The sequence below is a fragment of the Dama dama genome, chromosome 16, assembly GCF_033118175.1.
Source record: "Dama dama isolate Ldn47 chromosome 16, ASM3311817v1, whole genome shotgun sequence".
Classification (NCBI taxonomy): domain Eukaryota; kingdom Metazoa; phylum Chordata; class Mammalia; order Artiodactyla; family Cervidae; genus Dama; species Dama dama.
This window is the reverse complement of record NC_083696.1, coordinates 245616-269460: the sequence shown is the minus strand read 5'-3', so window position 1 is coordinate 269460 and position 23845 is coordinate 245616. Positions and strand designations below refer to the sequence as shown.

The 23845-nt window shown below is 43.1% G+C and overlaps 1 protein-coding gene across 1 annotated transcript in view; it reads left to right on the top strand.

Moving 5' to 3' along the window:
- SH3YL1 (SH3 and SYLF domain containing 1) overlaps nucleotides 1-23845 on the top strand; it is a 69348-nt gene that overhangs the window by 218 nt on the left and 45285 nt on the right. Inside the window, exons 2-3 of the mRNA XM_061163235.1 lie at nucleotides 18544-18654; nucleotides 21690-21803. Coding sequence (XP_061019218.1) covers nucleotides 18544-18654; nucleotides 21690-21803 — 225 coding nt within the window. The remainder of the gene's footprint in view (nucleotides 1-18543; nucleotides 18655-21689; nucleotides 21804-23845) is intronic.

The following is a 23845-nucleotide window of genomic DNA, read 5'->3' as shown; positions in this document are numbered from 1 at the left end:
CTTGCGCGTCTTTTAATGCTGTCATCCCACAAGCTGTCAGAAGTTAAAAGGGCTCTCCACAAACGTGGTGTGATGCGGACTCAGCCTCCGTCGATGCGATTCACAGTCAAGCTCTTCTTGTTTACAGTTTTTATGGTTATCGTTCATTTTATACGATGTGTAAATATCTAAAGCTTGAAAAGCCAGGTATTTGTTGCTGTCCTTTCCGTTTCCTGTGTGTAAGTGCAGGTTATTCTGGACCTCTGTCAGAGCCGTCTGGGTTGAGCCTGCCTCTGACTCGGGCAAGAGTCCGGGTGCTGCCCTTGCTCCGCGACCTCCTGAGGCGTAACTGCCAGGCCCTCCAGGCTCACCGGCCCCGCATAAGCCGCGCTTTGCGGGTATCGCTTAGGGTAGACTGACTGCAGCCTGGCTCTGGGAGCCCTGGACCCCGTATCTCTGTGCTGTGATAGCTTTTCCTTGTTTAAAGAAGCAGGAAACTGCTCTGAGTTGGTAGATGACCAGACGGTGATGAGATGTGCCCTACTAGCTGGAAATGTGTCATTTTCACTTCCTCTCAATTGGAGTGTTGCTACTACTGCTGCTGAGGCTGAGTCGGAGAGAATGACACAGACAGGGGACCCCTGCCCACAGACAGTAGGAAGCTGATGGCCCCAGAATGTTCTACCAAAGGGGCGAGGTTTCTAGGTTTTATTTTATATACAGAACATACAGTGTTCTGCGTTTTTGTCCTCATGAAAGTTTTATTGAGATGTGAGAGATGCCTGAGTTAATAATGGGTTAGTCAGAAACTCTGCACACACCCACCTCAGAGAAACAAGTTTCCAGTGGTGCTGTTTAGTTCTTTGTGTGGCCTGCTGTTGAAATACCTCTGCAGTGACCAGCTGGAGGTTAAAGGAAGTTATTACTTCCAGCCTGTTTATCGTGCTTAAACTAAGGAGAATTGGTTACCTGGTTTACAAATGTTCTATTTAAACAAAGTTTCTGTAAAACTAGTTAATACTGCGCCTCATCTTTTGAAAGATTAAAAAAAATACTTAAAAGAAATCGTTGCTCATCAAGAGTGATTTGATGCTTTTATTCCATTTAGGAAATTTTCTCAGGGAGTTTCTCTCTGTTTAGAAATTAGGAAGTGGTATTTGGAAAGGAGACTGCCGTCAAGTCAAGGGGATGCTGCTGCCGTGTCGCTAAGTGACCGGTGGGCACAGACGTCTTTCTATAAGTTGCTTTATGAGCAAGTGGTCGTGGTAAGACATCATCCTGTGCAGATGAAGACCTTAGCATATTGAATTTTTATTTTCTTTGGGAGGAATCAGTTTTTCACAGTCAGTGATTGGACTAGAGTGGCATATGTAGTCTTACTCTGAGCCAGGATCACTCTTCAGTTTGAGAAATGGTAAAGCGAGTATAAGTCAAGGGTCTCCTTATGCTGGAAGTTATGGGTCTTGTCAGTCTACACTTCTGTCTCCTGTCCAAAGCCTGCAGTCAGGGGAATGGAAAAGAGGCAAAGGCAACGATAATGTTTGGGGGTTCAAATTATCAGTTTGGTTTGAAGTTTGGACTAGAAGGTTAATGGCCTGACCAGAGGGACCCATTTTGATTTCTAGAACTGACAGACTTTGTCTCCTTAAGACAAAGGAAGCAGTTAAGCCTGGGCCACGGAAAGATAAGAACTGGTTTAAGAAAAAATGGCCGTAGTTCTCAGGCAGTGGTGTCCATGATGATAATATACTAATAAAGCTAAAGGCAATATTTCAGAGGTTTTTGAAAGATCACATACAAAGTTTCTTTTAGCTAAGATTTATAGCCAAAATAAAAATTTGTAAAAAATTTCCTATAGATAGCCTTCTCGTAATTGAGACTCTGTTGAGAAAAATAATATATTGGATGCTTTTGTCGACAGAAGGAAAGTTTGGAAGCCCTTGAAGTCTTATGATGTTGAGGTGCTGGGAGGGGCCTTGCCTCTCCTGCATTCATTCCAGACCTCTGAAGGGCCAGACAGGAAACTAGTCAGTCCTCTCCCCCAGGTGGCAACCTTCTCTGAGTAGATTCTAATGTCCTGGTTGCCCCCAGTGCCCCCCGCCCTGAGTTTAATACTCTCTGATCAATATGGAAATTATTTCTACATCTTAAGGTCATTTCAAGGTTTTGAGGTTTCAAAAGTAAAAATTTTCTCCTCAGTATTTAAAAAAAGTCCTCTCAATTAAAAAAAAAAAAGACAGTATGGGAATTTCAAATATTTTAGTTACTTTTTAAAATTTTAGTTTATCTTTGGCTGCACAGGGCTCTTGTGGCAGGGTGTGGGCCTCTCATTGTGGTGGCTTCTTTTGTTGCGGAGCACTGACTCCAGGCACGTGGGTTCAGTAGTCGTGGCTTAGTTGCCCTGCAGCATGTGGGATCTTTCAGGACCAGGGATTGAACCAGTGTCCCTTGCATTGCAAGGCAGATTCTTAACCACTGGACCACACGGGAAGCCCTATTTTAGCTACTTTTTAAAGGAAATTTCCCTCTATTTTCTTGGCTTGAGGTTTGGCAGCCATCCTTCTCCTGGGAGGAAACTCAGATATTTATACATAATTTGCTTTGCCTTGGAATTCAAGAGACTTAAAACTTTTATGAATGTTCAGATGCAAACCAAGACTTAATAGTGACCTGTATCTTCATAACTTCAGGAATATAATGATACCAACTTTCTCATCAGACCATGCCCCTCTGCCTTATGGTCAGCAGAGGAAAGTGGAAGAGCCACGTGATACTGAGGACTGGAATTGAGGCTTGTTTCCAAATCATTATTGTTACTTGTTGGCTCTGGCAGAGAAATTCACTATACACAACTGTGACTGGGCAATATGCTTTTATTAGAGCTTTAACAGGATCTGTGCTATTCAGACCCATTAGCCCGGCTCTTCTGGAGCTCAGCTGGACATGACGCTGTCTGCACCACGGCCAGCTTTGTGACGTCAATTCTCAGTGACCAGGGCTGTGTCTGGCGCTCAGGCTCAGTGGTCTGCAGGCATCCCAGCTGGACCCGAATTCCCCAGCCCAGTAGCTTGCCCTTCCCATGTTTATGAAAGGCTCTGACCTTCCCTAAACAGGATGTTTGCAATAGCAACTCTCAACATGGAATTTGCTTGTTTAACTGGTTTAACTCTGCTTGATTGATAGAGTTCAAAGTAGAAGGTCTTTTGGGGGTAGGATTTATGATCATTTACTAAGCTTTAGTTGCACGTTCCAGAAAATCTTATCCAAACTGGCTTTAGCAGAAGAAGATTTTCCTGGCCCATGTGCCTGAAGAGGGGGCTTCCCAGGTGGTGCTAGTGGTAAAAAATCCACCTCCAGTGCAGGAAATGCAAGAGACTGCGGGGCTGCTTGTGGCTTCAGCTGTGGCCCAGCTCAGGGCAGAAGGAGAGCCATCAGAGCCCGGCTTCTCTCTCTAACTCTAGTCAAGAGCTTCCCCACACAGCTCTGCTCTCAGGCTCTCCCCGGTGGTGAAAAAGTCTTGCAACAAGTCAACACAAGTGCCTGCAAGAGAGTTCTGGCAGCTCCCACACAAGCCCAGCCAGATGCTGGTGTGGATCAGCTTTGGTTACAAAGCTCTGCTGTGGCGCAGAAGACACTTGTTCTGATTCAGCAGATGGGTCACCTGTCCTGCTCTGGGTGCTGCAGCAGGGGGAGCAGACAAACTGCTGGTCCCCCCAAAAGACATAGATATTTAGCAGCCAAAGGAACCAATTTCCACTGCAGTTTATTAATGCAAGGCAGTGAGAGAGATTGAGCATCTGTGTGTATGCGTGGGGCTCTGCAGGGCAGTGCTTTGTAAAAGCACTCCTTCTGACCTGTGAGGACTGCAGCTGAGTGGCGGACAGGTGTGTGGATGAGTCTCAAACCACACACTCAAGTGCCAGAAATGTAAGCATTTTATCCTGAGCCCTCCCAGTCAGTCACTTTTCAGAGTGGGTTTTGAGAAGAGGAGTTGGGTCTTTGCCGTCTCTGCCCAGTCAGGTTTGCTTTTGGTCTTCACTCGTCGTTAATTCTGAAGACGACCCTGGTTGCACTCACCAAGTCCGACACTGCAGCTCTCGGATGGAGCAGCGGGCGTTCCCTCAGGCACAGCTGGCTCTCCTGTGCCTTCTGGGCGGAAGTGCTCTCAGTGGGGTGAGCACCACTTCAGCTGGAGCCACACGCAGGTCTCCTCACCTTCTGGTTTTGTCTTCCCTTTCCTATGACAACTTTGAAAGGACTATTTTAGGGACTACATCACTTATACCTTACTACCCCCTTACCCTCCACTCTTTAAACGTCTGGGAAATGTTACAGATTCTGAGAGGCAGGGAACCTTTGCTCTTATTCAGCACATATTCTTCTAAACCTACTGGATTTTCCAAGTAAATGAATCTTTCCTAGTCCACACAGAGATTTGACATTTAATTCCAAAAAATCACAAATGCTTTATTCATTTAACAAATATTTATTGGGCACTTACTGTATGCACTTAGGATGTGTATTGGAGATACTACACTGAATAAAATAGTCAATGTGCTTAACCTGTGGCACTTACATTGTAGAGAGAGAGATTAGGTTAGAAAGATTAGACAGACAGGGGAGCGATACAGCCTGTGTTGTTGACATTCAGTTGCTAAGGGGTGTCTGACTCTGTGACCTCACGGACTGCAGCACGCCAGGCTCTGCTGTCCTTCGCCATCTCCCAGAGCTTGCTCAAACTCATGTCCATTGAGTCAGTGGTGCCATCCAACCTTCTCATCCTCTGTCGCCCCCTTCTCCTCTTGCCCTCAGTCTTTCCTACCATCAGAGTCTTTTCCAATGAGTCAGCTCTTCACATCAGGTGGCCAAAATATTGAAGCTTCAGCTTCAGCATCAGTCCTTCCAATGAATATTCAGGGTTGATTTCCTTTAGGATTGGCTGTTTTAATCTTGCGGTCCAAGAGTCTTCTCCAGCATTACAGTTCGAAAGCATCAATTCTTTGGCACTCAGCCTTGTTTATGGTCCAGCTCTCACATCTGTACATGACTACTGGGGAAACCATAGCTTTGACTATATGGACCTTTATTGGCAATGTGATGTCTCTGCTGTTTAATACACTGTCTAGGTTTGTCATAACGTTTCTTCACTAGTGGATCAGATGGTAAAGAATTTGCCTGCATTACAGGAGATCCAGGTTTGATCTCTTGGTGGGGGAGATCTGCTGGAGAAGGGAATGACTACCCTCTTCAGTATTCTTGCCTGGAGAATTCTATCGACATAGGATTCTGGCAGCCTACTTTGTCCCTAGGAACACAAAGAATCAGACAACACTGAGCAGCTAACCCTTTCACTTTAACTTTTCTTCCAATTAGCAAGTGTCTTTTAATTTTACTGTCCACAGTGATTTTGGAGCCCAAGAAAATAAAAGTCTGTCATTGTTTCCATTTTTTCCCCATCTATTTGCCATGAATTGATGGGACAGATGCCATGAACTTAGTTTTTTGAATGTTGAATTTTAAGCCAGCTTTTTCACTTTCCTCTTTCACACTCATCAAGAGGCTCTTTAGTTCTTCGATTTCTGCCATTAAACCATCATCTGCATATCTGAGGTTGTTGATACTTCTCCCAGCAATCTTGATTCCAGCTTGTGAGGAATCCATCCTGGCATTTTGCATATGAGCTCTGCATATATGTTAAATAAGCAGGGTGACAATATACAGCCTTGATGTACTCCTTTCCCAATTTGGAACTAGTCCATTGTTACTTGTCTGGTTTTAACTGTTGCTTCTTGACCTGCATACAGGTTTCTCAGGTGACAGGTAAGGTGTATTCCCATCTCTTTAAGAATTTCCACAGTTTGTTGTGATCCACTCAGTCAAGGACTTGAGCCTAATAAATGGACAAGTAGTTTTCTTTTCGGAATTCCCTTTCTTTTTCTGTGAGCCAACGGATGTTGGCAATTTGATCTCTGGTTTCTCTGCCTTTTCTAAATCCAAATTATACATCTGGAAGTTCTCTGTTCATGTACTGCTGAAGCCAGCTTGAAAGATTTTGAGCATAATCTTGCTAGCATGTGAAATGAGTGCAGTTGTACTGTAATTTGAACATTCTTTGGCATTGCCTTTCTTTGGGATTGGAAACTGATGTTTTCCAGTCCTGTGACTACTGCTGAGTTTTCCAAATTTGCTGGCATATTGAGTGTAGCACTTTACTAGCATCATCTTTTAGGGTTTGAAATAGATCAGCTGGAATTCCATCACTTCCAATACCTTTGTATGTAGTAATGCTTCCTAAGTCCCACTTGACTTAGCCCTCCAGGATGTCTGGCTGTAGGTCAGTGATCACACCATCATGGTTATCCAGGTCATTAAGACCATTTTGTACACTTTTTTGTGTATTCTTTCTACCTCTTCTTAATATCTTCTGCTTCTGTTAGGTCCTTGCCATTTCTGTCCTTTATTGTGCCCATCTTTGCGTACAATGTTCCCTTGATATCTCCTTCTGAAGAGATATCTAGATCCTCCCCATTCTACTGTTTTCCTCTGTTTCTTTCCATTGCTCACTTAAGAAGGTTTTATTATCTGTCCTTGCTTTTCTCTGGAACTCTGCATTCAGTTGGGTACATCTTTCCTTTTCTCCTTTGCCTTTCACTTCTCTTCTTTTCTCAGCTGTCTGTAAGGCCTCCTCAGACAACCAGTTTGCCTTCTTGAATTTTTTTTTACTTGGGGATGGTTTTGGTCACCAACTCCTGTACAGTGTTATAAGCCTTCATCCATAGTTCTCACTCTCGCATGTCCAACTCACATCCATATGTGACTACTAGATGTGACTAGATGGACCTTTGTTGGCAAAGTGATGTCTCTGCTTTTTAATATGCTGTCTAGGTTGGTCATAGCTTTTCTTCTAAGGAGCAAGTGTCTTTTAATTTCATGGCTGCAATCACCATCTGCAGTGATTTTAGTGAGTGAAGTGAAGTCGCTCAGTCGTGTCCGAATCTTTGCGACCCCATGGACTGTAGCCTACCAGGTTCCTCCGTCCATGGGATTTTCCAGGCCAGAATACTGGAGTGGGTTGCCACTCCTTCTCCAGGAGATCTTCCCAACCCAGGGGTTGAACCCGGGTCTCCCACATGTGGGCACACACTTTACCATCTCAGCCACCAGGGAAGCTCTGCAGAGATTCTGGAGCCCCCAGAAGTAACGTCTCTCACTGTCTCCCCATCTATTTACCATGAAGTGATGGGACTGGGTGTCATGATCTTAGTTTTTTGAATGTTGAATTTTAAGCCAACTTTTTCACTCTCCTCTTTCACTTTCATCAAGAGGCTCTTCAGTTCCTTTTCACTTTCTGCCATAAGGGTGGTGTCATCTGTGTATCTGAGGTTATTGATATTTCTCCCGGCAATCTTGATTCCAGATTGTGCTTCATCCAGTCCGGCATTTCGCATGATGTACTCTGCATATAAGTTAAATAAGCAGGGAGACAGTATACAGCCTTGATATACTACTTTCCTGATTTGGAACCAGTCTGTTGTTCCATGTCCAGTTCTAACTGTTGCTTCTTGACCTGCCTACAGATTTCTCAGGAGGCAGGTAAGGTGGTCTGGTATTCCCGTCTCTTGAAGAATTTTCCAGTTTGTTTTGATGTACACAGTCAAAGGCTTTGGTGTAATCAATAAAGCAGAGGTAGATACTTTTCTGTAACTCTTGCTTTTTCAATGATCCCACAGATGTTGGCAATTTGATCTCTGGTTCCTCTGCCTTTTCTAAACCAACTTGAACATCTGGAAGTTCACAGTTCACGTGCTGTTGAAGCCTGGCTTGGAGAATTTTGAGCATTACTAGTGTGTGAGATGAGTTCAACTGTGCAGTAGTTTGAGCATTCTTTGGCATTGCCTTTCTCTGGGATTGGAATGAAAAGTGACACTTCACAGTGCTGTGGCCACTGCTGCGTTTTCCAAATTTGCTGGCATGTTGAGCGCAGCACCTTCACAGCATCACCTTTTAGGGTTTGAAATAGCTCAGCTGGAATTCCATCACCTCCACTAGCTTTGTTGGCAGTGATGCTTCCTAAGGCCCACCTGACTTTGCATTCTAGGATGTCTGGCTCTAGGTGAGTGATCATACCATCGTGGTTATCTGGATCATGAAGATCTTTTTGTATATTCTGTGTATTCTTGCCACCTCTTCTTGTATCTTCTGCTTCTGTTAGGTCCATCCCATTTCTGTCCTTTATTGTGCCCATCTTTGTATGAATTGTTCCCTTTGTTATCTCTGTAATTTTCTTGAAGAGATCTCTAGTCTTTCCCACTTTATTGTTTTCCTCTATTCCTTTGCATTGATCATTGAGGAAGGCTTTCTTATCTCGCCTTGCTATTCCTACTTCAATTGCTATTCCTTCAATTTGAGCCTGCATTTTGCAGTAAGGAGCTGATGATCTGAGCCACAGCCAGCTCCAGGTTTTGTTTTTGCTGGCTATATAGAGCTTCTCCATCTTCAGCTGCAAAGGATATAATCAGTCTAATTTTGGTATTGGCCATCTGGTGATGTCCATGTGTAGAGTCATCTTTTGTGTTGTTGGAAGAGGATGTTTGCTATGACCAGTGCATTCTCTTCTCAGAACTCTGTTAGCTTTTGCCCTACTTCATTTTGTACTCTGAGGCCAACCTTTCCTGTTACTCCAGATATCTCTTGAGTTCCTACTTTTATATTGCAGTTCCCTGTGATGGAGAAAGTGTTGGTCACTCAGTCGTGTCCAACTCTGTGACCCCAGGGACTATAGCCCTCTAGGCTCCTCTATCCATAGGATTCTCCAGGCAAGAATACTGGAGTGGGTAACCATTCCCTTCTCCAGGGGATCTTCCCAAGGCAGGGATCAAACCTGGGTTTCCAGCATTGCAAGCAGATTCTCTATCATCTGAGCCATGAGGGAAGCCTATTATGATGAAAAGAACATTTTCTTTCTTTCTTTCTTTCTTTTTTTTTGGTGTTAGTTCTAGAAGGTCTGGTAAGCTTCATAGAACCATTCAATTTCATTGTCTTTGGCATTAGTGGTTGGAGTATAGACTTGTATTAGTGTGATGTTTAATGGTTTGTCTTGGAAACGAACCAAGATCATTCTGTTGTTCTTAAGACTGTATCCAAGTACTGCATTTTGGACTCTCTTGTTGACTGTGAGGGCTACTCCACTTTTCCTAATAGATTCTTGCCCACCGTAGTAGATATAATGGTCTTCTGAAATAAATTTGCCCATTCCCGTCCATTTTAGTTCACTGATTCCTAGAATGTCGATGTTCATGCTTACCATCTCCTGCTTGAGCATGTCCAGTTTACCTTGATTTACCTTGATTTGTTGGACCTGGACCTAACATTCCAGGTTCCTATGCAGTATTGTTCTTTACAGCCCTGGATTTTACTTTCACCACCAGACACATCCACAACTGAGTGATGTTTCTGCTTTAGCCCAGCCTATTCATTCTTTATGGAGCTGTTTCTCTGCTCTTCCCTAGTAGTGTATTGGACACTTACTGACCTGGGGGGCTCATCTTCTGGTGTCCTATCTTTTTGCCTTTTCATTGTGTTCATGGGGTTTTCAAGGCAAGAATACTGAAGTGTTTTGCCAGTCTCTTCTCCAGTGGACCACGTTTTGTCAGGCCCTGACTAGCAGGGACGTGCCCTGCAGCCATTCCCCGTAGCCGGACAGCATGCCGGCTCCCTGATTGTCCCACAGCTGGTCCTCACTGAGCCTGTAAACCTTTACTGGCCACCCAGTGTCGATCAGCTTGCCACCTAGGGGCCTTGGCAGAAGCCATGCTGGAGTACCTGGAAAGGGGCCTGGGGAGGCAGGAGCTGAGGTTGGAGCACACCCGGAGCGCGTGGTTCCTCAGCTTCACCGCTGCCACTGGCTGCCCTGGGGCTGATCTGCCGCCCGCATGACCCGCAGCCCACCGAGCTCTGGGTCCTGTCTGTCCTCTCCTCTGGCTCCTCGGCCTTATTATTTATTCAGTCCCAGCAAGCCCAGTCACCCCACATCTGCCCCACACAGATATAGGTCATGGTGCAGGCTAGATATGATGGAGGAACTTTAAGGGATGTTACCAGTGGACTGCTATTATTTGAGATATTACTTAGAGCATTTCTTTAGAGAAATGACCACAGGAGTTCAGAACTGGAAACAGAAACGCCAGAGGAGGCTGTGGAACGGACACCACAGACTCATACTCCCTGGGCCAGGCTGGAGGCGGGAGGAGGGTGAGCTGCAGTCAGATTCTAAGCTGGAGGTTTGTGTTGGGTGCTGTGTACTGGAGGGTGGCAAGGCATGAGAGAAACGTGGGAGTCCCAGCTGGTCCGGGGTCTGAGCGTGAGCCCCCCGATGGACGAAGCCCTCCTGGAAACGGAACTTGGGGAGCAGGCTGCAGAGGGGCCAGGCGTCCCTGTGACGTCTAGATGTGGTTAATCTGAGATGCTGACTTGGTTTCAAGGTTCAATTAGTACTTGATACTCTTGAGTCTGGCGTTTCGGGAAAGGATTACCAGATATAAATGGTGTTTAAAGTCACAGGCCTAGGGTTGAGTGCGAATAGAAAAGGATGGCACCTTGGGGAGGCTGAGAGGACCATAGCCTCCACCTCTTGGCTCATTCCTGGAGGCTGTTGACTGAAAGAGATGCACAGCATGAGATCTGAGAGTTCAGCTTATTCGGTGCAAAACGAGGACCGTAACCAAGCAGTCTCGGAGGTACTGCTGAGGAGCTGCTCTGAAGAGATGGGGCAGGGAGGCCAGCACTTCTGTTTTGCTGAAGGGGGTGCCTGCAATCAAGCACACGTTTTGGCAGGAAGTTGCTGCTCGTCACAAGGAAGAGGTGTCTCCATGATTTTAGCGCTCTTCTAGATATGAGAAAAGGCAAGAAATTGGGCTCTTAAAATCTTCTTCTGAAAATAGCTAACTATCTGAAGGCCTGTTCTACCAGTTTTTCCAGAGGACAGAGGTCTTTGTTCCTGACCTCTAGCCCAAACTCCTTTCAGGGTTTGTGGAAGGTCAGCAACTGCAGTGACCTAATCTTTGTCGAGTCAGATGACAAGTGACAATGTTGAGTTGGCAAGGCAGATGAAGTCAGCATTAGCAACCATGGTGTTGCTGGCCCCCGGGCCTCACCCTCCAGGCATGGGGTCAGGCTGTTCCTCACCCCTCAGCTCACCCGTGTTTTGTGTGGTCCAAGTGGTGAGGCTCTGCCTAGCTGCCCCAGGAAGGGATGACCCGGGGCAGGGGGGTGGGTGGGAGGGCTTCATGCCAAATCTCAGGCCTGGTCTAAGATTTCAGTTCCTCAAAGGGCTGTCTGTGTGCAATGATTTCAAGTAGAAACAGCTTTTAAAATTGATCTTGAAGAATGAATGATATTTTAAGAGGTCAGAGGTTGCCATTTTTTTCCTGTAGGGCCAGACAGCCCGTAGATCAGGCTTTGGAAGCCGAGGCAAAACTGTGTATTGACACTTAAACAAGAGAGAAAACTATCTTCCACAAATTTTTATTGATAACTGGATTATAATAATAACTGAGCACTTCTTTTGTAATCCAAGTGTACTGATGCGTGAACTGTGATTCTCTTTGTGGGAGAACACTTTTGACTTGAGCTCACTATTTAGTGCCCTTTACCACGACAGGTCACGAGTGTTCAGCTGTCAATGCTGATCTAGGACGGGATTTTACCTATTTCATCTTTGAAAGTGTATTCTCACCCAAAACGTTCTTTTGATTCAGTTTTTTGCAACCAACCAGTCTCACATCCAGGCCATAGGAGAACAGGTAGCAGCTGGATTTGCCGAGTCCTTGGAGCTCTCGGCTCCGCACGCGGCCTTCAGCGTGTGCCCTGGGAGGACCAGCAGAGCTCCTTTAGAGGGGCCGATGCCGAGCTTCCTCAGGAAGAGTCAGGCGGGGTCAGCGAGTGGTAAGAGGGCATCCGGCAGAGCCTCCTGAGCCGTAGGCCCAAGAAAGGCCCCTGGAGAACTCCGCATAGCCCCCTGCACTCAGAAACTGGAGCCCCCACGGGCTCTGAGGGTCCTGCCCCTGCCTCACCCAGATCCCACGCCTGCCTGTACCCCCGTCCGCAGCTGAGCCTCACCTCCTCCAAGGAGGGCTGCGTCCTTGCACATGTCCCCCTTCAGAGCAAATGGTTCTCACAGTTAAGGTCCACCTGCTGTCGGACTCCGCCTGCTGCTCCTCCTCCAGATGAGTTGGGGAGATTACAGCCGGAGGGGCTGGCATAACTCGGGGGGCGCAGGAGGGGAGCACAGGGAGGACCCCCTGACGTGAGGCTGTTTCCAGGCTCGTGCTAACTAAGCACTCGAAGCACTCGGGGCACCCAGGATCATCTTTTCATCCATTTTAACATGTAATGAAAAGGCAAAAAGCACACCTTTGCTTTCTTTAAGGAGGACTTGCAAATAGTCTATTATAAAAGCTATGTAATCAAAGAGAAAGATATTAACATAGGTATGTTATATCTTAAAAGTGTTTTTACCCATTTATCTACCTCCCCAAACTAATTGAGTGATTAGAATGTATATAAAACAAGTCAAGTCTAGTTCTAAGTTAGAAAATAAAAATTGCAAATATTTTTCCATATTCTGTAGCAGATGCCATGGAGAGATGATAAGTTTCAGCCACAACAACAAGCCCACAAATCTCGATTTCTTGCCATGATAAGAGTTATTTCCCCCTCATGCTCCAGGTCATGGGCAGCTCCCAGCAGCCAGTAAAGGAGAGGGAGAGGGTGGGGAAACACGACGCCCTGCCCTGGCGAGAAGTACCGCATGACGCTGTCCGAGCAGCCGCTCCCTAGGATGGCGCTGCGTGTGTGGGTGGGAACTCCTGCCCAGCCAGTGCAACTCACCCAGCAGCCCTCTGCGTGCAGCCCGTTCATTGTGTTAGGAGGAAGGCTGCGTAAGAGAACAGAGGCCTGTCTAGTCGGGTGCAGTGTGCTAACAGGTGCACACTCGTCAGTTTTCCCGTCGTGTCCCAGTGTGCCCTTCTGACTCCTGCCAGCTCAGCTCCTCCCTCCTCGTTGTGATCACTGCAAGTGGGGCTGGCTTTCATCACATGTTCACTCTGGCTGTGGTTTTCAGAGTCTGTTCACTGTGTCAGTACTGTATTGAAAACTTGGAATTGCCCTCACCATATACGCTTTTTCTTGATCACTGTGGAGTATCAAAAACAGTTATATGTCTTTACCCTGCTACTGGTGGCACTAGTGGTAAAGAACCCACCTGCCAATGCAGGAGACGTAAGAAAGGAGGGTTCCATCCCTGGGTTGGGAAGATCCCCTGGAGAAGGAAATGGCAACCCACTTCTGGGTTCTTGCCTGGAGAATCCCATGGACAGAGGAGCCTGGCGGGCTACAGTCCTTAGGGTCACAAAGAGTCGGATATGACTGAAGCAATGTAACACAACATTAATCAAGTCATGACTAACAGCTTCTTCTATAAAATGTACTTTAATGGCCCAAATATCTACATAAATATGTTCATTTGGAATTTTTATAGGTTATATTTTTTCTAAGACCTTTTAAATCCAGATTGTATAACCAAAGCACTGATAATAGGAAATGTTTAAAATGGCACTTGTACATTGACATACTTTTAAATGGGTGTTTTAAGATTCCTTCCCTATTTAAAAATTATGTGCTTCTGAGAATTTTTCTGTGTTCATCTTTGTGCTTCGTATCCAGCACTGAGAGTGACAGCCGAGTACTGAGAGTATCAGCCTTTCAGCATCTTAGTGCCGTCAGCAAAATGGGGCAGTGATTTTAAATACATGACTGGGGAGACGAAGAGCAACTGTACATGGTTCCTAAAATTAAAATTTAAGAGTTAGCAATAATATACAAGTGCATATAATAATAATTGAATATCTAGTGTGTAGCTACTCACCAAACCCCTGTCCTGTGAATTCTGTGTGTGTTTGTGTGTGTGTCCACAGAGGCACAGAGAAGGGGAGGCTGTCTGTACTCTTGTTTGTGTAAAATGTAAGGATATATTTTTCCCTTTTCTATACCTCTTCATACAAGACATGTTCGTTGTGAGAGGTCACACTTTAAACAAAAGATAATGTATGGAGTAATTATTCATAATATACATTTTTTAACAGCTGGGGTCATGCATTTCCACTACTACATTAAATATTTAATTGTACAATATTCAATTTATGCTGAGCAATCTTTGTTATGTAATATTTCATACATATAACATACAAAGGACTATTGAGAATAACAATTTACCTCCATGACTTACTATACATGGCACACGTTTCCAGCGAGCTTCCTATATAAGCCTTCCCCATACCCCACAGCAAGTATCATTATTCTTTATTTTTATATATAAATATTTATATAAACATTTACATAAGTGTGTGATACCCTATATATCTTTATGTAGCTTGCTTTTCCTCCTAATATTCATATTTTGCCATGCTGATACATGTAAACCTAGTTTATTTGGAGTTCTGTATAGAATACAGTTTTAATACTATACCAAACTAGGTATATCCATCCATCCTCCTCTTGAGGGGAATTTGTTTCCTGCTTTGAAGGTGTTTGTTTTTATGTGCTATTCTTACTGTTTTGCTATTAAAAGCCTTGCCCCCCGCGAACCTTCTTACACATGTAGTACTGGTTTCCTGGGCTGCATGACAAGCTACGAGAAACTGGTTGGCTTACAGCAACAGGCAGGTGTCTCCCACGGGGGAGTCAGCCGTGGGGAGTCAGCGGCTGCACCTGGAGGGCCCCGCGTCTCCAGAAGGCCCGCCTTCTCCCCAGCTCCCCGGCCGAGTGCTCCAGGCTGGCGGCCGCACGATGCCGCCTCCCCTCCTCTCCAGGTCTCGCCCTTTCTGTCTCCTTAAGGACAGTCATCCTGCACTTAGGGACCACCTGGGGAGTCTGGAGTGATTAACTTAGTTACATCTGCAAAGGCCCTTTTGCCAAGTGAGACCCCTTTCACAGGACCCGGTGGACGTGAATTTGGGGCCACCGTCCCGCCCAGCCGCCATTGTCTCCGTGAGCGCATCCAGGCATGGAATTGGTAGGTCATCTCTGCTGTCCTCGGAGAGCTCCCGCAGCAGCTGCCCTTCCTCAGGACCTCACCAGAGGGGCACAGGCTTCCCTCCGTGCCCCTGCATGGCCTGCACATGCGCACTGGCAGGCTGTGTACATTGCTGTCCACCTAGAGGAGGAGAAATGATAATGCGTTATGGTCCGGCTTTGCACATCCCTGGTATCTTAGGAGTTTGAGCCACTTTTCATGTATTTATTGGCCATGGTGGTCTCCTCTTCTGTGGATTAGTTAGTTGAATATTTTGCCTAATTTTCTATAGTAATTTCATATTTTTTGATATTAAAAGATCTTTATATATTCTTGAAGTGGTACATATATACAGTGGAATATTACTCAGCCATAAAAAGGAATGAAATAATGTAAGTTACCACAACATGGATGGACCTGGAGATTGTCACACTGAGTGAAGTAAGTCAAAGACAAATATCATATGATACCACTTATGTGTGGAATCTAAGAAAAAGGTACAAGTGAATTTATGTATAAAACAGAAATAGAGTTACAGACATAGGAAACAATCTTATGCTTACCACTGCTTAAGGGGTAGGGAGGGATAAGTTGGGAGACTGGGATTGACATATACATATGACTATATATAAAATAGATAATAAGAACCTACTGTATAGCACAGGGAACTCTGATTAATGTGCCTATATGGGAAAAGAATGTTTAAAAAAATGGTAGATAAATATGTAAGTGACTTCTGTACAGAAGAATCTAACACAATATTGTAAATCAACTATATTCCAATAAATTTTTTTTTTCTAAAAAAGGAGAAATTGAAGCAAAATGTGCAGAACCAAAGATGGACTTAAAAAGTCTACATGAAGAACTCTAAATTTTAAATGACAAAAGAAAAAATACTAAGGATATGATAGAAATACAAATTGAAAAATTCAGTGATTTGTAATTATAATAAATCAATAACCATAAACTATATCAATCATAATAAATGTAAATACATTTAAGTTTATGTTTTAAAAAGTAAAAGATCTTTATATATTATAAGTTCTAAATCTCTGTCATACTTATGACAAATATATTCCAGTCTGTGGTTTATATTTTTATTTTTAAATATATGTTGATATACAACTTTTTACATTTTAATGTAGTTGAATATATCTGTAGTTTCCCTTTATTTTGTGCCTTGTTTATACCATTCCTCCATCCTCAGATCATTAAGATATTCCCTATTCTTTTTATTCTAAAAGTACAAAGTTATGCTTTTAATATTTAGGCCTTCAGTTACATTGAATTTTTTGTATGATATGATATTGTAATATAATTTTATTTTGTTCCCCTTTGAATGACCCAGAGTTGTCCCAGAACAATTTATTAATCTACTGTGTCATCTCTCATATATTTTTAAATATATGAGTATATATATTTATATGAATACTCCTTTCTTGCTTTTGTTGTGAGTATAGCATTGTTAATTAAGTGCTGTGGTTTATTCAATAAATTGTGTCAAATATGTTTAAAATATTAGGTTCTAACTTCACATCCTATACAAACACAAGTTTGAGGTATGTCAAATATTTAATGTAAAATAAAAGCTCTGAAAGAAAATCTGAAATAATACTTGTAAACTTTGTTCTTCAAATAAGACTTTTAGTCACAATAATAGAAAGATGATAATGGTAGAAAGCCCAGGGAGGTATTGTCACATAAATGAAAATAAATACTGAGAAACTATACATTAAAGTGTAAAAAACAAGAAGCTGAGATGGAAACTTGCGACATGATTAAAATTATAGATAAAGGCATATAGGACCAGAAAAATAGGCAAAGAGCACCAACAGAAAATATGCAAAACAGAATGTAAACAAGTGAGACCTCAGCTGGTGTGGGATAAACTCAAACATGAGTTTGCCGCCCTGTTCTGACATGCCCACCCGGCCTCTGCGGCTTCCCTGGTGACAGTACATGTCTCATGGTAACACTCGGTGGTTCTAAGGTTGGAGAATAATTTTAGAAGGCGACCTGATAATGGAAAAAAGCCTAAAAAAAATTTTTTAAGTCATTAATTCCAACTCCTAAGATTCTCTCAAGATAATTACTATCTAACAGTGGAATCAATAAAAGCTAAAAATGAAATAATCTACTTGTTTAACAATAGGAACCAATTGAAGCACACGCTAAATGCAGACAGCAGTACTGGTGAATATCAGTGATAGGAGTGTCTTTTTTCCTTCAGTATTTGCATACCTATGCTTTTTCCTTTATTTTTATAATGCACTTATGCCATAATTTTTTTTTTTAACTTTTCGTCTCAAAATTCATGGGCCTTTTACACTATGAATTTGAAAAGTAATTCTCCCAAAATTTCTAGTTCTTTTATGGTTTGACTTTTGGCATTTTGAATCATTGATAGATTTGGAGTTTATGTAATGTGACACTGAGGATGATTTTTTCCCCCCAAAGGACCACTATTTATTGTGTAAGGCAATTTTTCCACATTTATTTGAGATGCAGTATTCATCACATATTAAATTCACTTATACATTTGGGCCAATTTTTGAATTTTCTATTTTGTAAAATTGATTTTTCTGTCCATATTTGTATCACTAGGAGGTAAATTATTGAGGCTTTATAATATGTTAAACGGAGATTTTCACCCTTATTTTTCTTGTTTCACACATTTTCTTCTAGCTTTTCTTGCTTATTTTTCCAAATGAATTTGAGGACTACTTTGTTTTCATTTTTTAAAAAGTAGAAAAACTATCATAAGAAAATTGAAAAGACAAATGACAAAGAGGAAATCAATGTAACTTGTATTCTAGAAAAAAAGGTTAATTCTTTAATATATAAATCAATAAGAAACAGAGAAATACCCTCCCTAAATAGACAGGAAATATTAAAAAAAAAAAGATTTGAAAAAAAAAAAGATTTGACAGAAATGGAAGGATACTAATATTACTTATCATAAAAGAACAAATTAAAGTGCACTGAGAGCTTCAAACGAAGACACTGGTGTTGGAATCGCCATTTGCGTAACAACCAGAAACTGGGGGAAAAGTTTCCAGCATCAGTTTTTACATTGAATGACAGCAAGTGGATCTAGGATTCCTGAGGGGAGGGAAAGTTGAGGTGAAGGCCAGGATTTCCGCTTTTCTGCCTGGAAGCTGCAGTGCGGGAGAGAAGCCCACCTCTGCCTGTGTTCCTTACAAACTGTTGCTATTCAGTTGCTAAGTCCTTTTAAGATCCTTTAGATCTCTGTGATTTTAAATTTCTGAGATTTTTGAGAGTTTAAGGTTTCCCAATCTCAGAGTGAATTTAATTTATTAGGAAAATAGAGATGAAATGATCACCGAATAAGGATTTTCAATTTATTTCCTTTGTCTGGTAGGATACAGTTTGTTAATGCTTAATTGTGTATGACAAAAATGAAATTACAACAAACTTCTAACTTCTATTTAGTAGATTTTTTTTTCATTAAAATCACTTTTTTAATCTTTTAGTGAACAACCCTATACCTTCCAATTTGAAATCTGAAGCAAAAAAGGCTGCTAAAATTCTAAGAGAATTCACAGAAATAACTTCCAGAAATGGACCTGATAAGATCATTCCTGGTAGGTGAATAACATAAGTACTTTCCACTTCTACATTTGCTCTGTTTCCCAAATTATCTTCCCAACCCTTGACTGCACACAGGTCCTCAGACCACCTTTCTGCTCTGGGCCTGTCTTCCCCACCGGGCTCTGGGCGGTCACCTCTCCCACCTGCCTTGTAAGACCCCTGCTCCTTCCCCCTTTTGGGGGCGCATTGCTGTAAGTATCCCGGGCCCTTTGCCAGCGCCACTTCCCTCAAACTCACAGGTCCTTGTCTGCAGTTTCTGAGGACTTTGCAAACTCACTAGCTAATCTCATAAATAAATTTTAAATTTGTGTTTTTTCTTTCTAGATAAGATAGTTATACCTTACAGTGGTTTAAGAAGGCTAATCAACGATTCCCAGTACAACTGCAAATCTGTGTTCCTGGGGTCAGAAACCTCAGTTCCTAAGCTCCCCCAGACCTGCTGAATCAGACTCCGTGATTCTCCTGTAGTCAGGCGGGCCACACCAGACCTGGTCCAGAAGCAAGCCTTTGGGAACCACTATCTGTTCATTACTACTACCAGCTGTTTCTAAAAGGTGTTTCAGAAAATACTTATCTGATGCTAAGAGACTCATATGCAAACTAGCTTGGGCAGGCAAATTTCCCTCTTAGTGCAGGACTTTCATCCTTCATTTAAGAAAGGAGTTTAATTTCTTAAGCTAGATTTTCTCAAGTTGTTTAACAGATCTTTAAATGTTTTTAAAAATTACTAATTTGTTGTTGTTATAATAATAATACTAATTGCTCTTATTTTGGCCTAGCCACTCCTCTCATCTTAAGAAAACAGGGGTTTTTAGAGCATTGATACTTTAAGTGCAGACTGGACAACATTTAAGCATCACCTGGGAGCTTGTTAGAAATGCAGGACCTCAGGCTCTTCTTAGACCTAAGGAATCATAATCTGCATTTTTCACAAGATCTCCAGTGAGGTACATGCATGTGAAAGTTTGAGAAGCACTGCATAGGACTTGAAGGAAAGTCAACCAGAAAATTTGAGTTTTCTTAGCTCTGTTCTGAAGCAGGAGGTAGCAGACATTTCTTGGTATATATCAGCTACATATCAGGCTAGCCCAACTTAAAGATGAAGTGTATTTCCTACCATAAAAATATCTAGGTATGGATTATTTCTCAAGGATTTTGTCCAGCAGAATTCTGTCTTGCCTTTTCTGCCTCCAGTTAAAGGCCACCCAACTCCTTTTCACTGGCTGTCACTCAGAAAATGAAAATCTGTTTACATAGGATCCTCGGGAAGAGCTTGCTCCCAGGGTATCCAGACTGTGAGTGGAGGGATGGGGGTGGGAGGCAGGAAGGCTCAGCTGCCAGGGGAGCAAGCCTTGCCTTTCCATGGGACGTGGAGGGAGGGGCATTATGTTTACATTAAAACTGGGGAGCTCTGTTATGAAACAGAAGATGAAGTCTCAAAGCATTTTAAAACAGAATGCCCAGACCTTTAGACCTCCTTGGCTGTGAGTTCACAGTTTTCTGGTGTAAGGGCTCTGAGATGTGAGACTGAATTTAGAGAGTAAATTTGCAATCGATCCATCCTCATTACAAATGAAGAGCTAACTGGACAATTATTTAGTGATTATTGGTAGTTTACTGTCCCTGAACTTGGGTGGGTAAGATATTAAAAACACACCTGACATTTGAAATGTGTTCATTAAAAAAATCTACTTTTGTTCTATTTAATGTTTCTGAACAGAGGCAGTGCTCACTGTAAAAGCACTGAGAACGGCCTGTGAGGTGCTGAGGATGTTCTGCCAGCATGTGCTGTATAAACAGGCTCCCTGACGTGTAATGAAACTGTCCATTATCATTACCTTGTTACACCCATTAGAACTTGAACTCAGGCCCCCTTAGCAGGCGGCCCTCTGAACAGCATCACTTCTCACCCTTGCTTCAGCACCAGCAGCTGCAGAGACAATCTGCATGTCACACTCCATGTGCCTGTGGTCGAATCATCTCTGAGAGTCTGTTATTAATTTAAATTTTGAAATGGTATGCATAATTGTATTCGAAATTTAGTGTCTCCTAAGAGTCGGACACAACTGAAGCAACTTAGCAGCAGCAGCAGCAGCAAGGATACATACAAAGTCTTTTTTGTGTATTTGAGTACACTATTTGGTTTGACTTCTTCAAAATAAGAAGGGCATGGCAACCCACTCCAGTATTCTAGCCTGGAGAATCCCCATGGACAGAGGAGCCTGGCAGGCTACAGTCCATGGGGTCGCAAAGAGTCGGACATGACTGAGTGACTAAGCACACAAAATGATGATAAATTAAACTACCTTAGAAGTAGTATTGGGATCCAAGAATAATTTCAGTCTTAAGGCTTCCTTTGTTATTTGAAAGATGTACTATTGTGTAAATAAATCCACAGAATAGTGAGGCACTGTGTTTAGTAGGCCCTATGTTAATAACCTTCCTTTTATGGAATGAATTTCCCTGAAATGTGAATAAACCAATATTTTGTAAATGGAATTATATTTTCAGTGCCTTGGTAGTTATGTGTTATTCAAATACTGATCAAATCATTTTATACAGTTAAAAACCTTTTTTAAGTGGCAAAATCATTAAATTTTTCTGGTTTTGAATCTAGATTTTCATATTATTAGCAGGTGAGCTCAGTGATGTGGCTTCAAGCTCAAACACTGCCACACACTGCATATCAGTCACTGTTTAAGTCTCTCCTTAATACTCTATAGATCTTAATTTCTTTGAATAAATTTGAAAATTATACATTATGTTCTAAATTAATTGAAATCTCCAAATTATTTGTCCTGCTACTAGACATCAGCATGGTCTCATCCCAGGCTCTCATTTCTTGTGGCCACTGCAGAATTTCTGAGCACCTGTCCTGTCGGGTTAGGGCCACCAACGGCTTCAGGCTCATGTGGGATGGATTTTCCTCAGTTACCTGTGCCACTCAGACCAGGGAGACCCCTGTCCGGGAAGCACAGCTCCATGCCCAGGCCTGACCCGTCCGGGCACACACTCTCCTCTTTTGCAGCGCATGTCATCGCCAAAGCCAAGGGCCTCGCCATCCTTTCAGTGATAAAGGCTGGCTTTCTGGTCACCGCGAGAGGAGGCAGCGGGATCGTGCTGGCGCGCCTTCCAGACGGAAGTAAGTCAGTGACTCTTCACCGGGAGGAGCAGAGAGCGCCTCCCGCTCGTGTTCTGTTTCCATTGGAACATGTTTCCTCGGGAGGGAGGCGGGTTTTCTGGTCCCACCGGAACCGCCTCCCTCGGGCCGCTCCCTGGGTGTTCTCTGTGAGTCAGCCAGCCCGGGAGCCTCTCGGAACACCGGAAGGCGTGCCCCCGCCTGTATATATTTTCTCCTCCTTCCGTGGAGCAAATACTAAACGTTGACATTATATTTCTCTTGTCAAATATGTATTCTTATTCCTCAGCTTCAGGGTACTACTGTTTTCTTCTGTTTTATGGAAGCTGATGAAGTGAAAGAACATCTGTAAGCTTTTCCCCCATTTTTCCTGTAGGAGACCTTAAAAACTGAAACATTTTAAAGAATATCCATCCCCAGGGCAGAATCATGTCAAGATCAGTATAATTTGGCTTTACTTTCTGGTGTGAAATCTAATATCTGATTTTTCAGACATGACATCAAAATATATTTGCCTTGAATCTCAAGAACCAACATTTACCATATTTGAAATGTATGTAGGTATGTGTAGGGGCTTCCCTCATAGCTCAGCTGATAAAGAATCTGCCTGCAATTCAGGGGACCAGGGTTCAATTCCTGGGTTGGGAAGATCCCCTGGAGAAGGAAATGGCAACTGCAGTATTCTTGCCTGGAGAATCCCACAGACAGAGAAACCTAGCAGGCTGTAGTCCACGGGGCCGCAGGAATCCGACACGACTTAGCGACTGAAGCCCCACCAGGTGTGTCATAACTGTCTAAAAGCCTTTTGATATGAATTTAACATTAGCTGTTCAGTTATATAATTGAACACATTTTTCTGTTAATGTGTTAATGTGTTGGGCTTCCTTTGTGGCTCGGCTGGTAAAGAATCCGCCTGCAATGCGGGATACCTGGGTTCAATCCCCTGGAGAAGGGAAAGGCTACCCACTCTAGTATTCTGGCCTGGAGAATTCCATGGACTGTATAGTTAGGCTCCAGGTTTGCAAGAAGCCCCCATCTCACCCGGCAGGTGTGCACTGTGGTGGACAGGTGCCTGTCAGAAAGCGGAGGAGCTGTCCACCCTGGGTCTCCTCTCAGAACCTCAGGGGGACCTGCCCACTGGTTTAAGTACCCAAGTTTCTCTCTTCCATCTTCCCAATTAGCTGGTGGTCACTCTGCAGAGGGTATTTCAAAAGCCACCCAGTGTGGCAAGCAAATTCCCGGACCCTGGCCAGGTGAGCCGTCTTTAAACAGGGACAGTCCCTAACCGAGGAAGTGGAAAACAACTTTGGGGTTATGAGACATTAATTTCTATAGTCAAAACTCCCCTAAGCCCAGACAAAGGAGTTCTGGATGCATTCAGGCACCAGCCTGTCATCCAGGAAGCCTGGCATCAGGGAAGCAAGGCTCAGGCGCCACCGAGCGCCTTCCTGCAGGACTCCAAGGTCACCCCCACCCCCAGCTGCTTTTCTCTAGACTTGTTTACCATAATTGTGTCTACATCAGGAAATATAAGCACAAGTAATCCTGAAATGTACCGTATCATGGCAAATGGAGTTATTTTACTTAGCTTCCAAATGTCAGGATAGGTATCTTGTTAGAATTTTAATAATCTTGAATTGATAATCTGTTTCTTGTGCTTCTACTAGGCACAAAGGGTGTCAAAACAGGGTTTGCCCTCAGAGACTTACAACAGAAACGTTTAGTATTATGTTACCCTTAGAAGTGACTATAATACTCTTGAATCCTTTTGCTCTCATATCTATGATAAAGTTCTAAATAAAGACTAGAATTCCAGCTCAATTATTTTATGAAACATTATAAATAATGATGGTTGAAATTATCAAATGCTATGTATAGTTAATCAGTGAGAATTCAATAGTTTGGTATTATGCATATTTATTATGCATTTTTTTGGTGACTGCCCTGGTGGCTCAGATGGTAAAAGCGTCTGCCTACAATGAGGGACACCTGGGTTCAATCCCTGGGTCGGGAAGGTCCCCTGGAGAAGGAAATGGCAATCCACT